The sequence below is a fragment of the Sus scrofa genome, chromosome 1 (genome assembly GCF_000003025.6).
Source record: "Sus scrofa isolate TJ Tabasco breed Duroc chromosome 1, Sscrofa11.1, whole genome shotgun sequence".
NCBI lineage: Eukaryota > Metazoa > Chordata > Mammalia > Artiodactyla > Suidae > Sus > Sus scrofa.
Genome location: NC_010443.5, coordinates 117,231,399 through 117,254,167, shown reverse-complemented (window position 1 = coordinate 117,254,167; position 22,769 = coordinate 117,231,399). Strand labels below are relative to the sequence as shown.

The 22,769-nt window shown below is 35.7% G+C and overlaps 1 protein-coding gene across 10 annotated transcripts in view; it reads left to right on the top strand.

Annotated features, from left to right (window-relative positions):
- The window catches only part of UNC13C (unc-13 homolog C), a 602,011-nt gene that overhangs the window by 510,958 nt on the left and 68,284 nt on the right, over positions 1–22,769 (top strand). For all 10 annotated transcript variants that reach the window (XM_021095034.1, XM_021095054.1, XM_021095023.1 and 7 more), the window contains 4 exons: positions 2,184–2,272; positions 7,586–7,735; positions 14,017–14,140; positions 16,734–16,790. In XM_021095034.1, the coding sequence (XP_020950693.1) occupies positions 2,184–2,272; positions 7,586–7,735; positions 14,017–14,140; positions 16,734–16,790 (420 nt within the window). The remainder of the gene's footprint in view (positions 1–2,183; positions 2,273–7,585; positions 7,736–14,016; positions 14,141–16,733; positions 16,791–22,769) is intronic.

Below are 22,769 nucleotides of genomic sequence, written 5' to 3'. Positions count from 1 at the left end.
TCTCTATTCTTGAACATTTGTATCCAAGTGAAGTTAGGTTAAAACTGGTCTTAGGACAATAGCAATAACAGTGATAAAAAGCATTCAGCTTCCATGGTTGGGTTGGACAATCCACTTAAGATTTCTTGGTGAAGGGTTGGGGAGTTAGGCCTCATTAAGCTAGCTGTGTTTAAATGCTTATCAGTGTCAGGGATTTTTAAAAATAGGTAATATCTAATTTTTTTCTTTTGATTCACTGCTTTACAACTAGTTATAGATGAATAGAACTCTCAAAGTATGAAACATAGTGATATTGTAAGTTTCCCACAACTAGAGAAGTCTGTATCTGTTAAGGTGGCCTATGGGACGGGGAGGGGGGGTAATCTCTAATGACACAGAAGAAATAGAGTCCAGAAGAATCAGATTGGCTCACATTGGCTCTTACAAAGAAGCAGAAACTAACCAATCCTGAAATAACCTGGATTGGAGTCCAAATTGACATTAAGGACTGGCTTGATATAACCAGTAAAGTATCAGATGTCAAATGCAATTTGGGATTTCTATTACAATGTTTTTAGTCACATCCATATAATCTAAAGCAACCCAGCTGTTAAGGTGTGTAAATAATACTTCTTTGTAATAGTTTCTTAGTATTAGAAAATGTTTTTGGAGGGTTATAAAATTTTTGACCCATGTATTCTATTAGGGGCACTTTTTGGTCCTGGGCCAGCTCCCAGGAGTTTAAGTGATTTGGTGGTTGTGTGTATCTTTGATATTCTTAAGTTCTTTTGTTTATACTAAGTCCTCCTCTAATTTGTTCTACTCCCTGCATTTTCCTTCATCTTATCCCCCTCTCTCCAAGTAATAGATCAGCTTGTGCAAGAAATTATAGGTATTAATGGTAGAAGACTGAATTTTTAAGGACTCGAGGGAAGATTGGCTTAAATTTTAAAGAAAAATCAATCCCTTAAATGAATTTCTATCAGCTAGATACATCTATTATAAGTCATTCTCTTTTGACAACTACTTTGTAAAACTATAATTAACAAACAGGATAACATTTTCAAAAATGTGGTAAGGTTTACATTGATCCTTCTCTTTAATTATTATGATTATTATTTGTCTTTTTAGGGCCACACCCACAGCATATGGAGGTTCCAGGCTAGGGGTCGAATTACAGCTGCAGCTGCCAGCCTACACCACAGCCACAGCAATGTGGAATCCAAGCCATGTCTGCAACCTACACCACAGCTCATGGCAGTGCTGGATCCTTAACCCATTAAGCGAGGCCAGGGATCAAACCTGCATCCTTATGGATTCTGGTCAGATTTGTTTCCTCTGAGCCATGATGGGAACTCCCTCTTCCATTATTAAAAAAAAATTCTGCCACATTAACAGACTGATGTTTTATTCATTTATGTTTATTTATAGTATATTATTTCTAATATTTTAGAACTAAAATCAGATAAAAAGAATAATTGACTTTTACACTGTAAAAATAAGCATAAAATATGTTATCTTGATTTTATTATTTTCTTTTGCTCCCCCAATGGAAAAATGAAAAAATAAAAATTGGGACATTTTGAATCTTGAACTCTGAGTTACAGATTGGCATCCAGGAAGAGAATTAGGCCTGTCACCTCCAGAGAAACACACTAGAGCAAGAGAACAATTGTTTATGTATTATTTTTAATTCCATACTTGGCAAAACTTCTTTAAATAAAGCAGGCACAACACAATATTGCAAAAAATTAATAGTTTACCAATTTTTTAATGTTCAAAGGACCTATTTATAGGCCTATTAAAGGTGAAAATATATTTTCAAGATGTGTATATATATATATATATATATCCATCCATCCAACTAATGTATAACCAGTGTTCTAAGTTATATTCTGGAGGTTACTTTGTCACACTTTGCATCCCACTGCTGTAACCAACAAAGGCTTTGCTCTCTGGCTCTTATTTGTATGCATGCTATGCATTTCGATCATTTTTTTCATATGTAAGAACTCTTCTGGTTTCATGAGAATTACCTAAATTTTGCATTTAATTTCAAAGATTTTTTTTTTTTAAAAAGGAAAGAAAAAAGTATCCATATGCTACATTATTGGAAGTTTACCTTATTATTAAAATGCTTCTAAGAGAAACGAGGCATGCTTTCTCAGAACTCCAAAGTAATATTGTCTATGGTCTCTTTGCAGCTAGACCCTGAAGCTAGTACTATTCTAAAAGAACTTCAAGTTAAACTCAGTGGGGTTCTGGATGAGCTCAGTGTCACTTATGGTGAAAGGTAAGTGGCCTAAGTAATTACTATCCAAATGTATTGGGTTTTAGTTAATGATGATCATTCCTTCAATCCTGTTTCACTTCTCTGACTGCCTAAATATGTTTAACTTTAAGACTCAATCTAAGTATCACCTCCTATGGAATAGCTTCCATGACATTGCAGTTTTATGGTGATGCCTTGTTGTCTGCTCCCCAGAACTCTCTGTATCCTTCAGCCAGGTAGCACTTGCACCACTGTGCTCTAAGTTCCAGTTTACTTGCCTGTTTCCTTCTCTTTACTGTATGTTTCTTAAAAGCAGAAATCATACCTCATTCCTATTTGCAATTCTAGTGTTTAGGGCTTAGCAATTGGCTTTTGAAAGAATAGAGAGAGGAACCAAGGCAGGAAGAAAATCTTCACATTCATAATGAGTATGAGTTGTGTTCATGCCATTACATATCAGTGTGGTTTCACTTCTGAAGAACTGAACTCTTAGCCCTATACCTGAATTAAGGCAGGATTCTAGGTTTTAGGCTTTAAAAATATTAACACAGTTAGCCCAAGGGAAACCACTGACACATCCACATTTTTTTTCTTTTTTTAAAGATTAGCTTATCTTGTCTCAGGTGTGGTTCTAAAGATTGAGAAGTTCATCCTAGATAAACTTCATTTTGGTCTTAAAGGAAAAAGCTGTCATCTTCATCATATGTTAAAATAGATGGGAAAGCAAACACATCTGTGAAGAAGTTCATTAATTTCATAGAGAATTTTCTTTAAATATTGATTCAATAAATGTTGACTTATTTTAAGCTGTGTGTTCAGTTCTCAAATAAGACTGAAATTTACTCTTATGAACAGGGCTAGTGATCTCTTTGAATCCCACTCATCATGTATTACTGCATTTTAGAAACATGCATGTTTACCAAACAATAATGATAGTTTTGCCACTCTTAAATCAGAAAGACTAAAGTGGAAAAGAAGCTGAAAGTATCATATTTTTCTCAAAGATAGAAATTAGGCAAAGTGAAGAAAAATACCATTCTGAGCCAGATGCAGTTGTATTTTCCAACTTTTTATTAGAGTATAGTTGATTTATAGTGTTGTGTCTATTTCTGCTGTACAGCATGATGATCCAGTTATATATATATGAATGTGTGTGTATATATATACAGACACATATTCTTTTTCTCTTACTATCTTCCTTCATGGTCTGTCCCAAGAGACTGTATACAGTTCCCTGTGTTGTATAGTAGAACCTCATTACTTATCCATTCTAAATGTAATCGTTTGTAGTCTTGATGTAATAAACAGAGTCGTAGCTCCTCTGCCTTCTACTTTGTGTTATTTGTTGACCTGGATGATTCTGCTGACTTGGCCTCAATGTTAACAAGCAATTTGAAGTTTCTGCATATCAAGAGTTGGAGAAGCAGACATTGTCCTAGAGATCTGGGGGCTCTTTGGCTCTGACATGGGGGGACACTTAGTCTTACATTTCTTTAGTTGCGAATTAATATGTGTTTAGTGAAAAGACTGTTGAAGGCAAAAATAAAAGTTTTAGCAAAATTAATGGGGAAAAGGGGGGTCACAAATAGTTAAGAGGTGTTCAGAAACTGATGGGAAATAAGATGAGTAAACAGAATAGAAAGTAGAGCGTAAATGGTAAAGGTATATTCAAATTACTTCCTGTAATGTATCCAAATCATCCTTCTGAACAAGTACTTTTTATTCTGTTTTGTTTTGTTTGAGAGAGGGCAATATTCAGGTTACAAAGCCTCAAATACTTATTAGGCTTGGAGAAACTCTGAGCAAACTTCAGTTATGAAATTCAAGCAGTGCCCTTAGGAGGGCATTTGAAGTACTTTAACCATATGAAGTCAGCTATTTTAACCTAGATGTTGAAACTCCTGGTTACCCTGTATGTATTTCTTCATTATTTTTAAAATATATCTCAGAAAGAGCTAGGATTATTGTAATAAACAGCCCACATGTCATGCTTTCATTATAAAAAGAATAATTATTATATTCTTGTTGCCATGGATTTATTTCCCACACTACCAACTTGGTCTGCATCACACATACACAGGGTGGGTGGGAGGTCCATAATGATCTCTGTGATCATGCTGTGTAGTCAAACAGGATAATTTTAGCCTGAATCTACTCTTCTTATAGTCTAAATTAATGGTCTAGAGTTTTTAAATGAAGTGCATAATTAATTGCCCCCAATCCACTTCATTGGCTGTTATTAAAACCCACAATTAAATTATTCTACTACATGTAGTTGGTAGGATGATTTTTTTCAGGAAAGCCAGGGCAGAGCCAAACAAAATAGCTGAAACTCAGGTCCCTGGCTTCCTGCTACACTCACAGGGCAACCCCCTGGGAACTGAAACTAAGGGGTAGGACTTCAGTGAGATCTTAACCATGTTCTTAACATTTTCAAAACCTGTGCCTCTTCAGTTTCTGTTTACACACATATTTTGTAGTTTTCTTTTTTGTTTATTACTTTTCTTTTAGTGATATCTTTGGTTCTAGGGGCTGACTGGATTAAGTAAACCAAAAATTCAGGAACATTTCATAGGAATTCTTCCATGTGTTTGGCTTGTTGAGTACTCATAGAGTCTATCATTATCAACTGGAACTGCTGATTAATAAAAACTTTTCGACTGTAAAATGCATAGGAAAAAAGACTGTTTAGGTGAATTTACCAAAATGTCATGGAGAAAAAGATTTTCAGGTCAAATGTGGGTGTTGACTCACTCCGGATTAATGCTAAGGGAGGATGCCATGATCTCTTATTCTCTGATAACCCTTCCTCCATGTGCCTGATCCCTCACACAGAACTGGCTTCTGGTGGATATTTAATATATGGGTCTGCTGTAAACCTGTTTTCACATTTCTGGATCATATTATACCTTCTGCTCAGTCTGTCTTCTATCCCAATACACCGATATGAGAATCATTCTAAAGACAGGTAGCTATTTCAAAGGATCACTGATGTCCAAATGGTAAATCAATTAGTTCAAATTTTCCAACATTATGTTTCTTTTCTATTGTCCCAAGTATCTAACCACCATCACCCCTCACTAAATACACCCACCACCACCATCACCACTTTCTCTATAGGCTAACATATTTTTACAGTATAAATCTGAAAATAAAAGGTCTCACATGTGCCATAAGAATAAGAAATTTTACATTTGTACGTTAATGTAGCCTCAGCACCTAATAACTGAGACTGGCACACAGTAAGTATTAATTCAACGTTGTAGAATGTGTGCATACATTAATAAATATTTCTATTATTTTTATTTAATGAATAATGAAAACATGATATAGTGAAACTTACTAAACTTCTATATAAAATGTGAGGAATTTATGCATTTGGATGCTTCCCAAATAATAGGAACTGTGTAATCATTGCGTGTGGACAAAAAGAGGAATGGGACTGACTTGATTGTACTAAAATGAACTCCTCCTTTTTCTCATCAAAATTCCCATGATGTGATCATTTCCCAAGATTTTATTTACTCCCATTCTCCTAAATGGCTTTTTTCTTGTCTGCCTACATATGTATTATGATTACTCCTCTTGTTGGAAATGTGAAAGTAACAGACAGCATGGACGGATGGTGGATTTGCTGAGATCTCCACTATTTAAATCTTTTACTATTTCTGCTGCTTAGGTAGGAACCATGCAAATTGGTGTAGAGGATGTAAAGAATGAAAACAATAATGCTGAGAATTACTCTTCACAGACTTAGTTAAATTTTTAGAGTGGGGAGGCAGTAGGGGAGGGTGGATGGAGGATAGTCCACTGTGCATTCAACCAATATTTCTTGAGGAATTCATAGTGTGGGTACACAGTACTGAGAAAAAAAGGTGCTGCCCTCACAGACCTTATATTATATTTGAAACAACAGACAATAAACAAATAAAAACTCTGTAGTGTGTCAAATAGTGGAGAATGCAACAAAGATCTGTAAGGAAATGGAAAATGATAGGAATGTCATTTCAGGTTGAATATTAACCAAAGACTTTTCTGAGCAGGAGACATTTGGCATATGCCTGTAATAAATGAGGCAGTTTGAGACCCATGAGAAATTGATTGGAGGAGGGAACATAGTAGGGGCCATGAGATAAGAGTGTCTTCAGAGAATTACAAGTACACCATGAAGACCTCCATGGCAGGACTGCAATGAAGCAGAGGGAAGAGTGGCAAGAAATGACATCAAGAGGTTTCTGGGGCCAACGTATGTTGGGATTTAATTAATTCTATTAAACACATTCTAGGTTTTGTTTTAAATGGATCTGAAAGCCATTGATATAAGATCTGTTTTCTATTTTAGAAGATACCTGTAGAAGGTTGAACAGAGAGACAATGTAGGAAATGATTACATGATGAAAGATAATGGTAGGTTATCTACAGTAGCTTTGTGGAAGCAATAATAGATCTTCAGGTTTAATATCTTTGTAAAGATTTGCTAATGGATTGGATGTTGAGTATGAGAAAGATTCATTATACTTCTATCTAAGTAAAAAGGCTACATAAGCAGGCTACTTTAAAATATAATGTTCTAGATCTCAGAGTAGAAGTCTGCAGATGTATATTTGGTTGTCACCAGCATATAGAGGTTATGAGAACCATGAGATTGCCAAGGAAGTGATTTTTGGTGGAGAAGTGGAATGGTCTAAGGATTGAGCCTAGAGGTAGGATTGCCAATATAGGGTTGGCAGATAAAATACAGCATATGCCCAATTAAATTTGAGCTTCAGATAAAGATGGACAGTGTTTAGTATAAATATGTCTCAAATATTGCATAAGACACAATTACACTAAAAAAATCACTATCTGAAAATTACCTAGGAATTCTGTGTTTTAATTTGCTAAGCCTGGCAATCCTATTCCAATGGTTATAGGTCAGACAGTTGGGAAAGAGCAGCCAGTGAGGGTGGAGGAAAGTCAAGAGGATGTGGAGTCTGAGAAGCTAAGTGAAGAGGTATACACCTATGCCAGGAGTCATTCACAGACAGACATTTTTCCATGCAATGCTCAGAGAAACATCTCAGCTATTACTATGAGAGATGGGGGCAAAATGAACCTCTACTCAAATGAAATCAATGTGAAAAGCATCATTATCTACTTTATGTATTAGGGTTCCAAATAAGTTTTCATGGTAACAAATTTTTGCAGCTGAACAATAAGATTGGAAATTAATGGGCAAGGGAAATCAAATCATTGGAAAAAGAGCGAAACTCCCTGTGGTGAATTTAACAGACATTGGCAAGAGAAGGCATAAATGTTTGCTTTTGCTCTAGAATTTATATTCTTTATTTTCAGTTTCCAGCTTATCATTGAAGAGTGCATAAAACAAATGAGTTTTGAACTAAATCAAATGAGAGCAAATGGAAATACAGCATCAAATAAGAACAGTGCAGCAATGGATGCAGAGCTTGTTTTAAGACCTCTCATGGACTTTTTGGACAAAATGTAAGTATTCTACCCAGGTTTCTCTGTATTCACTGCTCTAAATTTGGCTGGTATGAATTTGAAAGAAAAAAAAAACATTTTCCTTTATGCAGGACAGCTTTCAAGGGGCTTCTACGGAAAACAATCGATTCATTAAAATAGCAAAAATTTTTAATTCATTACTACATGACTATATAGAAAAGGAAAAATGGAGAAGAAACAAATATTGGTAACTAAGGATATTGCTGTTCTGAGGCAGAGAAAGATTTCTTGCTTCTCAGATAACATATTGTTCTGTAACTTCTTGGACATAAAGATAGAGTTGAATCCAGAATATCTGATTTCATGTCAGCACAAATTAATTAGAATTAACTCATCTCAAAGGCAAGTAGAAGTAATGCCCCACTCCACCTTCAGTAACTATTTACTCCTAAATATCTATCTGTATCAAACTCTAATCTCGATAGGCTGTGGTTGGTGATGATGGAGAGATGGAGAGTCAAAATCCTTGACTCCAGTAAAGTAGTGATAGGAGTGGGTAGAAATGGAGTCCTTTAAGACCAACTAAGATAATTTTCTTACCCCAAAAGGTTGGTTTCTTTGTGTTTCTATTCAGTACCTCATCTTAGAAGTCCTAATTTTGTCAGTTTGGGGGAGGATCCAGGTACCTATATTTTTAAAATGGGTCCACAATTGGGAACCAGTGATCTAAAGCAACAAGAGGTATGATTTCTTAAATAGTTATACTTAAAACCAGAACTGAAGTTAGAAAAGCAAAAAATAATTTTGAATGCCTTCCATGGAACAAGTGTTACCACTACTGGTTTACCTATATTATCTCATTTAATATCATTGTGGCAAATTAATTAATACCAAAGAGACCAGAATAAATAAGAAGAATACAGTACCTTTCCTTAAAGCTAAGACAACAAAGGAAAAATTAGTAAGGAGAATTTCACATATTTATTACATCTACTTTAATTCCATTTCCCTTTACTTATAACCATACTCCATAAGCAAGATTAAAGTTCTTATCACTTTCATGTTAGTTTGGTAGAAAAAATTAAGTCTTTTTTTTTTCCATTTTTAAAAGTTTTATTGAAGTATAGTTGATTTACAATATTTTGATAATTTCTTCCATACAACAGACTAATGCAGTTATACATATATACACATCCATTCTTTTTCAGATTCTTTTCTATGTAGATTATCACAGACTATTGAGTAGAGTTCCCTGTGGCATATAGCAGGTCCCTGTTGGCCAGTCATTCTATAAACCACAGTATGCATATGACAATACCTAACCCCCAATCCATCCCTCACCTGACCTGTCCCCTTTGGTAACCATAAGATTGTTTTCCAAGTCTGTGAATCTGTTTCTGTTCTGCAAATAAATTCATTTCTATCCTTTTTCAGATTCTACATATAAGTGATATCATATGACATTTTTTTTCCTCTGTTTGAGTTACATCACTTAATATGATGATTTCAAGGTCCATCCATGGAAATGACATTATTTCCTAATTTTTATGGCTGAGTAATATTTCATTTATATATGTACCACATCTTCTTTATCTCTTCATCTGTTGAAGGACATTTAGGTTGCTTCCATGTCTTGGCTGTTGTAAATAGTGCCTCAGTGAATATTGGACTGCATGTATCTTTTTGAATTTTGGATTTCTCCAGATAGATGCCCAGAAATGGGATTGCTGGATCATATGGTAGTTCTTTCTGTTTTGGGGATTCCATTAGTTTTTTTAAGGAACCTCCATACTGTTTTCGATAGTGGTTGCACCAGTTTACATTTCCACCAACAGTGAAGGAGGGTTCCCTTTTCTCCACACCCTCACTAGCATTTATTGTTTGTAGATTTTTTTTTTTTTGGGGGGGGGGGCCTCACCAGCCTATGGAAGTTCCTAGGCTAGGGGTCAAATCTGAGCTTCAGCAGCTGGCCTACACCATAGCCACAGCAATGTGGGATCCAAGTCGCGTCTGCAACCTTCACCACAGACCATGGCAACACCAGATCCCCAACCCACTGAGCTCAGGCAGGGATGAAACCCACATCTTCATGGATACTAGTCAGATTCACTTCCTCTGTGCCACAACAGGATTTTTTTTTTTTTTTTTTTTGATGATGGCTATCTGACTGGTGTGAAATAATACCTCATTGTAGTTTTGATTTGTATTTCTGTAATAATTAGTGATGTTGAACATCTTTTGTGTGTATGTGTGTGTGTTTTTTTTTTTTTTTTCTATCTGCCTTCTTTGGAGAAATGCTTATTTAGATCTGCCCATTTTTTGATTGGGTTGTATTTTTTTATATAAAGCTGCATGAGATGTTTGCATATTTTGGAGATTAATCTCTTATCAGCTGCTTCATTTGCAAATATTTTCTCCCATTCTGTGGGTTGTCTTTTCAGTTTGTTTATGTTTTCCTTTGCTGTGGAAAAACTTTTAAGTTTAATTAGGTTGCATTTGTTTATTTTTGTTTTCATTCTCATTACTCTAGAAGGTGGATCTGAGAAGATATTACTACAGTTTTTGTCAAGACACTGTTCTGCCTATATCTTTTCCTCTAAGAATTTTATAGTATCAGGTCTAATACTTAGATCTTTAACCCATTTTGAGTTTATTTTTGTGTATGGTGTTAGAGAGTGTTTACATGTTTTCCCAGCACTACTTATTGAAGAGGCTATCTTTTCTCCACTGTATATTCCTGCCTCCTTTGTCACAGATGAGTTGACCATTGGTGTGTGGGTTTATTTCTGGGCTTTCTATCTTGTTCCATGTATCTGTATTTCTGTTTTGTACAAATACCATACTGTTTAGATGACTAGAAAAATTAAATTTTCTGTTTGCAGTGAGGAAATATCTAGAAGACAGGTGAAGAGGTAATTAGGTAGCTTAGCAGGAGGTAAGTAAGTGGTATAGAAGAAAAAAGCAGAAGAAAGTGAAGAAGAGAAGAGAAAAGAAGATGAAAGAGAAAAATGTGTCTTCCTATCTTTGGTTACCTAGTGGAGACTTTCATCATCTAATTTTCTACATAACTCCTTAAAATTTTTGTCATCTGATGCAACTCTTTTCTATGAACAAGACGGAACTGAATCACAGAAAGTGCCATTTAGTTGTAAAAGTAATGGTGAATGAATGACAGGACAAAGCAATCCTGATCCTCTCAAAACTCCTGGAATGCTTTCTGTTTTGGGGATTCCAGTCAATCGCTTAGGAATATATCATTTATCATTAGAAAAACCATTTTTGCATATACTGTAACCAAAAGTTGTGAAACACATAGAAAGTCCTAAATTATCTTAGTAATGTTATTTACTAATCGAGGGACTTCAATCTATTTCACCATCTATAAAATAGAGCTTATATGTAAAGTGGGTTGGCCCTTCTTTTCAGGATATTTAGATTCTTGCTCACTTGGTCTTAAGTTTCTAATTATACTTTATTATATCATCATATATGTCATTTCCTCTAATTCTCAGTAGAAAGAGACAGTGTATAAAAATATAAAAACATCACTGAGCTTTAAAAATTTGTGAATGATTTAAACATTTTGGAAAGAAAAATTACATGAGGCATGGGGAGTTGTGGAAATTTTCAAGGCTAATAGAGAACATATAAACATGAAGCCACTTGTTACAGGAATTTAAATTTTTTTTTTTCTGTTCTCAAGGATCTAACAGTTTAGAAATAAAAAATAAGAAAAGTACAACAAATAAACCCAATATGGTATAAAGTAATAATTTCCCATATAGTTGGTCAGTATAAATTTCATTTGGGTTGGGCTTTCTTTAAAGTCAGATAAGAGTTTGGATGTATGGAAATAGGGAATTGCATTCCCAGGGGAGGGAAAACAGCTGGATACATTTTCATGCACTTATGAACAATTGTATGAAAGGAAATCTCTATCACCAGGCACTATACATGGCATTTGAAAATTATCTGGTTAACTGGATCTGTGGTCAGCCAAAATAGATAGATTAGGTTCTAAAATACATGTTATTCAGCTTGATTATCAAGTTGGTTAACTTTGACTAAATTAAGGAAGCAATTGCTAGATTTCCTATTTTCTCTTATTTAAAATGAATGATAGAGGCCAAAAGTCTTCAAGGTGGTTTTGAGACAATTCCCTTAAAAATTGTTTTATAGGAATTCCTTTGTGGCGACAGCAGGTTAAGGATCCAGTGTTGTCACTTCAGTGGCTCAGGTCACTGCTATGTTGTGGGTTTGATCCCTGGCCCAGGAATTTCCACATGCCACAGGCACAGAAAAAACAAAACAAACAAACAAAAACTGTGTTATAAATGTGCAGGCTTTCTTTGTGCAGCATCCCTAAATAAAACATCATATTTCTTTATGCTTCATTTTCTCCACCAAGCTCACTGCCCCATAAAACTAAAGCTATAAAGTCCATTTCCAGCTAACAGGAATCCCATGCAGAACTGCAAACATGTCAACAATTTTATTCCTGTCGGTTCAGTTCCTGTTTAAACAGGGTTAGTTAGCATGCCAAGTATATGAGCTGACCATAAAAAAGGATTAGGTTTTAAACTCAGACCTTTTAAAAATGGAAATTACACATCTGCTGTAAAATTGGCAGATTTATTGCATTTCAAATCATCCTAGGAATTTCTGTGAGGATTGGTTTTACTGTTCTTCCAAGACATATCACCTGGTTTCTACGCTTCATCCATATAGTGAGTCTCTATCTATCAGCAAGCTTAGAAAAACCACCTTTGGCAATGGTCCCCAAACTACTGGGGCTACAGAGTTCCACAGCCATGCCTCAGGGCCCCAGCTCTCCTCTTCATCTGGAGGAAGTCACTTTCCTGTATTTTTATGGATTTTTATAGATGCATTATTTACCTGAAAAATGTGTTTCAGAAGTCTCTCTCTTTGCCTCTCATACATAACATGCCTTTACATCTTAATTCCTTAAATGTTAACATTAATTATATATTTAAATATTTAAAAGTCAATTCTGTCTCTCTCTGAACCAGAATGAATTTTATAGTTTCGAGTCCAAAAGTACAGATGACGGCACTCTAGGGACCCCATGAGGCTGCCCTGAAATATGACTCACTTCTGGTCCTTTGTGAAACAGCTGTGATTATCTCTTATTAAGGGAGGCTCAAAGAGCTCAGTGCCACAATATTTATGGCACATTCCATAAATATTTGTATAGCGCTGTGCCTTCTGGCACTTCTGGGCCTTCACACACAGGCGCATTGACCAAGGTCAGCACAGGACCTTGGACAACATACTGGATCTCAGCCATCACTTACCAGCTTCACTTACTTACACAAGTTCCCTAACCTCCCTGAGCCGGTTTTTAATTTCTAAAATGGATGTACTAGTCAATGAGAAGTATCTACAGAAGAGGATTCTAAACTAAAACGTTGCATAAATGCTAGATGATGTTACTATCATCATCTCACCAGGAGAAGAATTTGTAAGAAATACCTTAAGCCTAATAAAGTGGGTAAATTGGAAATCTTAAAAAAAAAAAAAAAAAAAAAAAAAAAAACTGAACTCAGAGGACAAATTGGTGGTTGTTGGAAATAGGCTCCAAATCTACAAACTTCTGGTTATAAGATGTTTAAGCCCTGAGGATGTAATGTACAGCACATATACAGTGTAGTAACTATGGCTAACATTACTGTCTTAACTATTTAAAAATTGCTAAGAATAGATCTTAAAAGTTCTTATCACAGTACAAAAAAATACAACTATGTGAGGTGATGGATGTTAACTAAACTTATTGTGGTGATCATTTCGCCATGCATACATAACCATTACCTTGTGTACCTCAAACTTACATAGTGTTATTTGTCAACTGTATCTCAATGAAACTGGAAAACAAATAAGCTGGTAAATTTTGGCTCTTGAGTGAAATTATATGCATGTTTGCTGTGTTATTATATCAGTCCAGGGCCAGGTAGTGATGCAAATGTGTTTCTTTAATGTTTGGCCTGTACCATGAACATTCAGCATGCAGTAATAAAGCCTGGAATGCAGGTAAAAATCATGTACTTTGGGGACCCTGATGTCAATTTGAGAAGCAATTTAAGAAAAGAAATTCTCTGAATTCATTTTCTACCAGTGAATTATCTACTATACAATATGATGAAAAAGATTTTTGATATTACATTTTCTCATAAATGAAATCTATCATCTGAAAATTAAAAAGGCCTGTCCAGGTATGTGAATTTTGGTTTTGAAAAATGCGAGTTTCTGACCCATAAAATGATACTTTGATAAGAAACTTATAAGTGATTGTTTTATTTCAGATTAAGTCTTTCAGCAAAAATCTGTGAGAAAACAGTCCTGAAGCGAGTATTGAAAGAGCTGTGGAAACTAGTTCTTAACAAAATAGAAAAACAAATTGTTCTCCCTCCTCTGACAGATCAAACAGTAAGTATTCAAATTAAATTATTTTAGTCATTATCTCAGTAACACATCTAATTTGTCTTTTGTTTAAGTAAATGGTTTTGATCCAGAGGAAACAGTAATAAATTCATTTGGGGAAAAAGGGTTTGGTGCACAAGCTCTTAGCAATGATCGTTCCAGTGACATTTCCTTCTACAAATCAGATTTAAATAGTGGCACTCAATCTTCACACTTGCTTGACATTTCAGACTGCATCTCTTGAAAAAAGAAATGTATCAAAGTTCATTGGGTTGTCTGGTCTACACATATAATTTTATTTATTTATTTTTTTGGCTGCATCCACCACATATGGAAATTCCCAGGCCATGGATCCAATCTGAGCCACAGCTGCAGCTATGCCAGATCTTAACCCATTGTGCCACAGCAGAAACTCCTGCACGTATCATTTTTAATTTTATTATGAATCCTGAGGTAAATAGATTTATGATAGAATATTTCTGTTATGTTTCTTCCTGCAATTTCTACAGCTTAAGAAAATAAATCCAACACTGCTATTGGCAATTTTTTTCCCTTTTCCTTTAGTTTTTATCACCTTCCCACTTGTAGGTTAGTATAGATGACATCTTTTAGTAAATTTGCAAAACATGATTGTATCATACACAGTGAAATAAAAAAGAACTAGAAAGATCAATTGGCAGCAAAGTCAGACAATGCTAAAGTGGATACACTCTTAAGCTGTTTCTGTTCCCATATTCTGAGCAAGGAAAGAAAGAACCCTAACAAGCAACTGCTAGGGAATCACTTTTTTTTTTTTTTCTGTGAGGAAGACAAGTAAATCATGAGTAATTATAAGTAAACTAAAATATGTATTGATGGAATTAGTTATGCATACTCAGTCCATATTTATCCAGTGAAATTAGATAGAAAAATGTTTTCTTGTACCGTGTTCCAAGATGCAAAGATTCATATGTTTTTGTTGATTTACTGCCAGACAGTGAGTGTTAAATATAAATTCCTTTGAGTTTTGCTTTATGCCATCAGTGTTTGGTATAATCATTATAGCCTATACACTTGGGTATCAAAATTACATATAGAAACACACATTCGCCTACAGTGCATAATGTGTTTTTATTACCATCAGTTACTTATTACTTAATTGGCCAACAGGGGAATGGCAATCTGGAAGTTGTATTGCTTTATAAGTAAATTTTCCTAGGTGAAGGGAGAATACAATAGAAGAGCTATAAACTTCAGCAGGAAAGGAAAGAGCACTCAGTTTACACATGGACAGGAGCCCTCTCATCCTCATTTTTAAAAAGATAAAAAAGAGGGGTCAGGCATACTTTGCATGTAGGCCTTGTATCCTGAAAGACGCACCTTGCTTGGCTCTCACACATGGCAGGCTACCTCCCCTCTGTGCTGAGTTCTACTTCTATAGGCATTGTCTTAGCCCACAGTTATACTCTATTGTGCTGCTGTTCATTTGGGCTTTATTTTTTTAACATTTTTTTTTTTTTTTGAGGCAGCCACCAGCCTCAGTAAGTTATTGTTCATGCTATCTCCCAAAGTAGCATTAATGTTTTTGACAGTTCTTTGGTAACAAAATTTCATGGACTTTGTGCTGCCCCCTGCTGTTTTCCCCATAAGCCCTACTATTTCTAATGACCAATTTTATATATATTTTTTAATACTACGCTTAGATTATATAGCAGAAGTGCTATCTATGTATAGCATTTTTTTTGACACACCCATGGCATGCAGAAGTTCCAGGGCCAGGGGTCAAACCCACGCCACAGTTGTGACCCAAGCTGCTGCAGTGACAACACCAAATCCTTAACTGCTGTGCTATAGGAGAACTCCTGAATTTCATTTTTTGATATAAGGTCTTCCCTAGGAAAGCTTACCATGACCTCAATTTTCTCAAACATTGAGAACTCCAAGAATGGATTTCTCGATTGAAGATACATGCTCCAGTTTTGTTTTGTTTTGTTTTGTTTTAAGGAGACTATTACTTTAGAATAGTTGGTTGTCCTTATTGTGGAAAAAAAATTAGGGTTTTCTAATGGGCATTCTGTTAGTGCTTCTGATGTTTATTCAGTGTTTTTCAGCACACCCCAGGGCCTTGGGCTGCTGGGAAAAACCTCCAGCTGAGGGAGGAGTTAAGAGGGCAGGGTTCTGAGAGGTCGGGCAGTGTGTCAGAGGGACCATTTCCACCTTCTTCAGCTTTGGATCTTGGAATTTTGCGTAGACTTATTTGCAGGGCTGGGGCAGGGAGTGAAGTAAAGGGATTAACTTAGCTAAAAATAAATAAATAAAAGTTAAAGTGCGCTGATGTGATCCATATGCTACAGGAAGCCAGCTACAGTAGCAGCAACCCATTCAGTAACCTAGATGAAAACTTCCAGAAGTGGGATGCCTGTGAGGACAGTTAAGCTTGCCAGCAGTTCATGATGCTTTGATCCAATTTGTAAAATAGACCAGTTAAAGGCAAATGGCATAAAAGTCACAAATCAAATAAGAAAAAAAGAGCACACGTCTGTTGACCACATTGCTACTCTGATTGTAATGGAAGATCTTACATCTAAGTCTTCTCTTTCTTCTACGTGTGTGTCTCTAGGGCCCCCAGATGATTTTCATCGCAGCTAAAGATCTGGGACAACTATCCAAACTGAAGGTAATAAGAATAAAGAAATTACTAGTTGTCTGTGAAGAGTAATGGGCTAACTCCAGCTCTGCAAAAAACCAGCCTCCTGTTATTAATGGTATCTGATATGACCTGACTGGATATGTGTGTCTATAATCTCACAATCTTCTTATGGATAATCAGATTAAAATGTAGCCAAATTGTACTTTCGTTCTCTCCACCCTCCTCCGTATTTCTCATATTTTTCCAATTTGTAGGGCAACTGGAAAGTTTTGACTCTTGTGTTGAAACATTCAGCATTACCGCTTTTGGAGTAAGTTAGAGAACGTGTTTTCTTTTATATACTAAACATGCTTTGTGTGAATAAAGGCAGAAGAATACTTCACAGAAATCCAGGAAAATCTAGAACTAGGCCAGAAACCTCATGTGAGACAATATACTCATGCAAGCAGACAATGAACTTGTCAGCATAATCAACCCCATTATAATGAGGATTTGCTGAATAAATAACTCTACCCTTTATTATTGCTTGAGATTCACAAGACTTTGCAGTTGTATAGGGAACTGCAAGTTTTTCCCTCTAAATAGTTAACTTGACTGGTTACAATACATATTGTGGTTTGGTGACTGCCTTTTTCACTTAGCATAATGTCCTCCAGGTTGAGCCAGGTTGTAGCATATGGCAGGATTTCTTTCCTTTTAAAGACTGAATAACAATATTCTATTATAAATATATACCACATTTTTTCAATCTTTTCAATTATCAATGCACCACATCTAGGCCAGCATTGTGCCTGTAGTTGAAATATATGTCGTTTTTGTTCCATTTCTACCTATTAGAATATGGTGTAGCATGGGGATGGATTCCAGACACAGACCACTTTGGCTCAAATTTTACCTCAGCTGCTTCCAAGTATGTGAGATTGGTCAAAGTATTTAACCTTTCTAATTTTCAGAGATGGCATTTGTAAAATCCAGACCATGTTAACACTTGGTTCACAGGATTATTGTGAGGATAAATGAGATGATGCATACATTATCTTTGCATGGTAACTAAACAGAGTATCCCCCCTCCAATCATGAGAAGTTAATATTGTCTCCTTCTTCTGCTAGCATCTCAGTTATGTATCACTGGAATTGTTTTGTATGTCCAACACGGGGGAAGGGTAACCCATCTGATGGCGTAATTACTTACCAAGACTAAATAGGTGCCCTGTAATTTCAGTACTTTATGTCATCTACATTATCTGCTTTGTCAGAAAAAAAGTTAAAAGCCAATAATCCATTTAGAAGATATACTCCTCACATAAAACTCTTTCTCACAGTTATTCAGTGATGTTGACAGTTCAGAAGGAAAGCAGAATGAATAGACCCAAACTATTGTTTTGGATCTTGGATCTCCATCATTTTCTTTATTCTTCTTCTTACCTCCCAGAGATTTCTAGTCCCTGCTCTTAAAAAAAAAAAAAAAAAAAAGGATTTATACAGTGTTGAAGTTTCTCATATCAAACATCAAAGTGAGACAGCACAGTGTCTTATTACAAAAGAAACAGCCTCAGCCATGTGCTTAGCATCTATGTGACACTGGGAAACATAACTTCATCTCCCCCAGCTTTAGTTTCCTGAGTTGAATGTTATATCAGCTATAACTGTTTCAGTAGCAAGTGATGGAAAGCCAGACTAACAAAAGCAAGGAAGGAATTTATTGCTCCATGAAATTTTATAGTCCTGGGATAACTCTGGTTTCCATCACTCCTTGATTAGGAACTCAAACAATGTTACAGAACCCAGTTACTCACTATCTCTTGACTCTGTTCTTTTCTTGTTTGACTTACTGCCTTAGCAAACCTCCTTTCCTGTTTGTAAGATGGTTTTCTGCTTTTGTATAACACTTTAGAACCTGAAATCTTGTAGAACAGAACACCCACCTTGAAGTTCTCTGGTGGTGCAGTGGGTTAAGGATCCGGGGTTGTCACTGCAGGCATTCAGGCTGCTGCTATGACTTGGTTTGATCCCTGGTCCAGGAACTTCCACATGCTGCAGGCAGAGTCAAGAAAAAAAAAAAATCCACCTTGATGTAAGGAATTGCAGCAAAGTCCACTGGCTGGCACAGCATCAACTCTAATGGACTATTATCACCATTGCCAAGCCAGCCTCTGTGGCCTGGGAATGACATGCCATTTTGCTTAAGTGATATAACCACCCCTGAATTGGGGGTGTAGTTATCTGCATTGAAATCTTATGAATGTTAAGTGGACTAGAGATTGGAAAGAGGGCATATGCATGCTACTTGGGAAAAACCAGAGTCCAAGAAAACTAAGACTCTAGGTACCTTTGTGGCCTCAAGATTACTTTAATTCAGTGAATTATTTCATTTTTAAATTTATTTTTTAATTATTATATTGAAGTATAGTTGATTTACAATGTTTTTTCAAGTTCTACTGTACAGCAAAGTGACCCAATCACACATATTTCTCTGTGCTTTGCAGTAGGGTCCCATTGCCCATCCATTCCAAATATAACACTTTGCATCCAGATAACCCCGGAAATGTACATCCATCCCACTCCCTCCCCTTTCCCTCATGGGAACCCCAAGTCTGCTCTCTTTGGCCATGATCTATTTCTGTTTGTTTTTAGATAGGATCATCTGTTCCATGTTTTATATTCCACAAATAAGCGATATCATATGGTGTTTGCCTTTTTTCTTTGTGGCTTACTTCACTTAGTATGAGAGTCCCTGGTTTCATCCATGTTGCTGCAAATGGAATCAGTTTGTCTCTTTTCATGGCTGAGTGATATTCCATTGCATCTATGTACCACATCTTAATTCATTCATCTGTCGATGGACATTTAGGTTGTTTCCATGTCTTGGCTATTGTGAATAGTTCTGCTTTGAACATAGGGGTGCATATATCTTTTTCAAGGAAAGTTTTGTCTGGAAATATGCCCAGCAGTGGAATTGCTGGGTCATATGGTAATTCTATATTCAGTTTTCTGAGGTACCTCCATACTGTTTTGTATAGTGTTTGTACCACTTTACATTCCCCACCAACAGTCGAGGAGGGTACCTGTTTCTCCACACCCTCTCCAGCATTTGTTATTGGTTGACTTGTTAATGATGGCCATTCTGACTGGTGTGAGGTGGTACCTCATTGTAGTTTGGATTTGCATTACTCTAATAATTAGTGATACTTTGCATTTTTTTGATATGCCTATTGGCCATCCCTATGTTTTCTTTGGAGAAATGTCTATTTTGTCTCATGCCCATTTTAAAATTGGGTTGTTTGCTTTTTGTTGTTGGGTTCATGAGTTTGTGTATTTTGAAGATTAGGCCTTTGTCTGTTGAATCATTGGCAAAGACTTTTTCCCATTCTCTGGGTTGTCTTTTCATTTTTTTAAATGGTTTCCTTTGCTGTGCAAAAGCTTTTGAGTTTGATTAGGTCCCATTGCTTTTTTTGTGTCTTTATTTTCAATATTCTATGAGGGGATCAAACAAGATGTTGCTGTGATTTATGTCAAAGAGCATTCTGCCTATGTTTTCCTCTAGTATTTTTGCAGTATTTGGCCTTATATTTAGGTCTTTAATCCATTTTGAGTTTATTTTTCTATGGTGTTATGTAGTGTTCTGCTTTCATTATTTACATGTAGCTTTCCAGTTTCCCAGCACCATTTATTGAAGAGATTATCTTTTTCCACTGTATATTCTTGCCTCCTTTGTCATTAGTTGACCATAGGTACTTGGGTTTCTTTCTGGGCTTTTTATCCTGTTACATTGATCTATATTTCTGTTTTTGATTATACTGAGATAAAAGAAAATTATTAATAAAACATTCTAGAAGAGTTATTTCATTAATACTTAAATAATCCAAAAGAGTAAACAGAATCTGGAGTTCCCATCATGGCTCAGTAGAAACAAATCTAACATCCGTGAGGACACAGGTTCGATCCCTGGCCTCGTTAAGTGGGTTAAGGATCCAGCATTGCCATGTGTTGTGCTTAGGTTGCAGATGTGGCTCAGATCTGGCATTGCTGTGGCTGTGGATTAGGCCAGCAGCTACAGCTCTGATTCAACCCCTGGCCTGGGAACCTCCTTATGCTGTGGTGCAGCCCTAAAAAGACCAAAAAAAAAACAAAAAACAAAGAGTAAACAGGATCTTGTTATCCACAGGTGATGGAAAAATAACTTAGTTTTTTAAAATATATTTCATTTTCCATTTATTTTAATTACTCAATAAATATTATTACATTTATAGTTGTACAACAATCATCACAACAAAATTTTATAATATTTCCATCCCAAACCCTTAGTGCATCCCTCCACCCCCCAACCTATCTCATTTGGAAGCCATAAGTTTTTCAAAGTCTGTGAGTCAGTATCTGTTCTGCAAAGAAGTTCATTGTGTCATTTTTTTTAGATTCCACATGTTAAGTGATAGTATTTGATTTTGATGTCTCATTGACTGACTGACTGCACTTAGCATGATAATTTCTGGGTCCATCCATGTTGCTGCAAATGCCATTCTCTCCTTTTAATAGCTGAGTAATATCCCATTGTGTATATGTACCACATCTTCTTTATCCACTCTTCTGTCAGTGGATATTTAGGTTGTTTCCATGTCTTGGCTATTGTATATAGTGCTGCAATGAACACTGGAGAACATGTCTTTTCGAGTCATGGTTTTCTCTGGATAGATGCCTAGGAGTGGGATTGCTGGATCAAATGGTAATTCTATTTTTAGTTTTCTGAGGAATCTCCATACAGCTTTCCACAGTGGGTGCACCAATTTACATTCCCACCAACAGTGTAATAATAGGGTTCCCTTTTGTGCACACCCTCTCTGGCACTTATTGTGTGTAGACTTTTTGATGATGGCAATTCTGGCCAGTGTAATGTGGTACCTCATAGTGATTTTGATTTGCATTTCTCTAATGATTAGTAATGTTGAACATCTTTTCATGTGTGTTTTGCCCATCTGTATGTCTTTGGAGAATTGTTTATATCTTCTACCCATTTTTTGATGGGGTTGTTTTTTGGGTATTGAGCTGCAGAAGGTATTTCTAAATTTTGGAGATTAATCCCTTGTCAGTCACTTCATTTGCAAGTGTTTTCTCCCATTCCGTGGGTTATCTTTTAGTTTTGTTTAGGGTTTCCTTTGCTGTGCAGAAACTTTTAAGTTTAATTAAATCCCATTTGTTTATTTATTTTTTTTATTGTCATTACTCTAGGAGGTGGATCTGAGAAGATGCTGCTGTGGTTTATGTCAGAGAGTGTTTGGCCTATGTTTTCCTCTAAGAGTTTTATAGTATCTGATCTTATATATAGGTCTTTAATCCATTTTGAGTTTATTTTGTGTATTTCATTCTTTTACATGTGGCTGTCCAGTTTTCCCAGCACCACTTATTAAAGGGGCTGTCTTTTCTCCATTGTATATTCTTGCCTCCTCTGTCATAGATTAAAAAATAACTTAATTTTGAATCATATTTTTTGTTATTGTCCCTTGATTTTTAAAATTTTTAAAGTATTAGTCCATTTTAGTTATTATTTTAATTACAGGACAATAAACCCTCTACTTTGTTATATAAAATATTAAAACTCCATGAAATACAGAACTGCAAACATTTTAAAATTGAAGTATAATCGATTTACTATGTAATGCTAATTTCTGATGCACAGCAAAGTCATTTATTTATACATTTATATACTTTCATTTTAAAATTCTTTTCCATGATGGCTTATCACAGTATACCAAACATAGTTTACTGTGCTATATAGTAGAACTTTGTTGTTTATCCATTCTATATATAATAGTTCGCATCTGTTAACCCCAAACTCCCACTGCATCCTTCCTCCACCCCACCTTGACAACCACAAGTCTGTTCTCTATGTCTGTCATAAATACGTTTGTTTGTGTCATATTTTAGATTCAACATATAAGTGATATCATATGTGTCATATTTTAGATTCAACATATAAGTGATATCATATGGTATTTGTATTTCTCTTCTGAT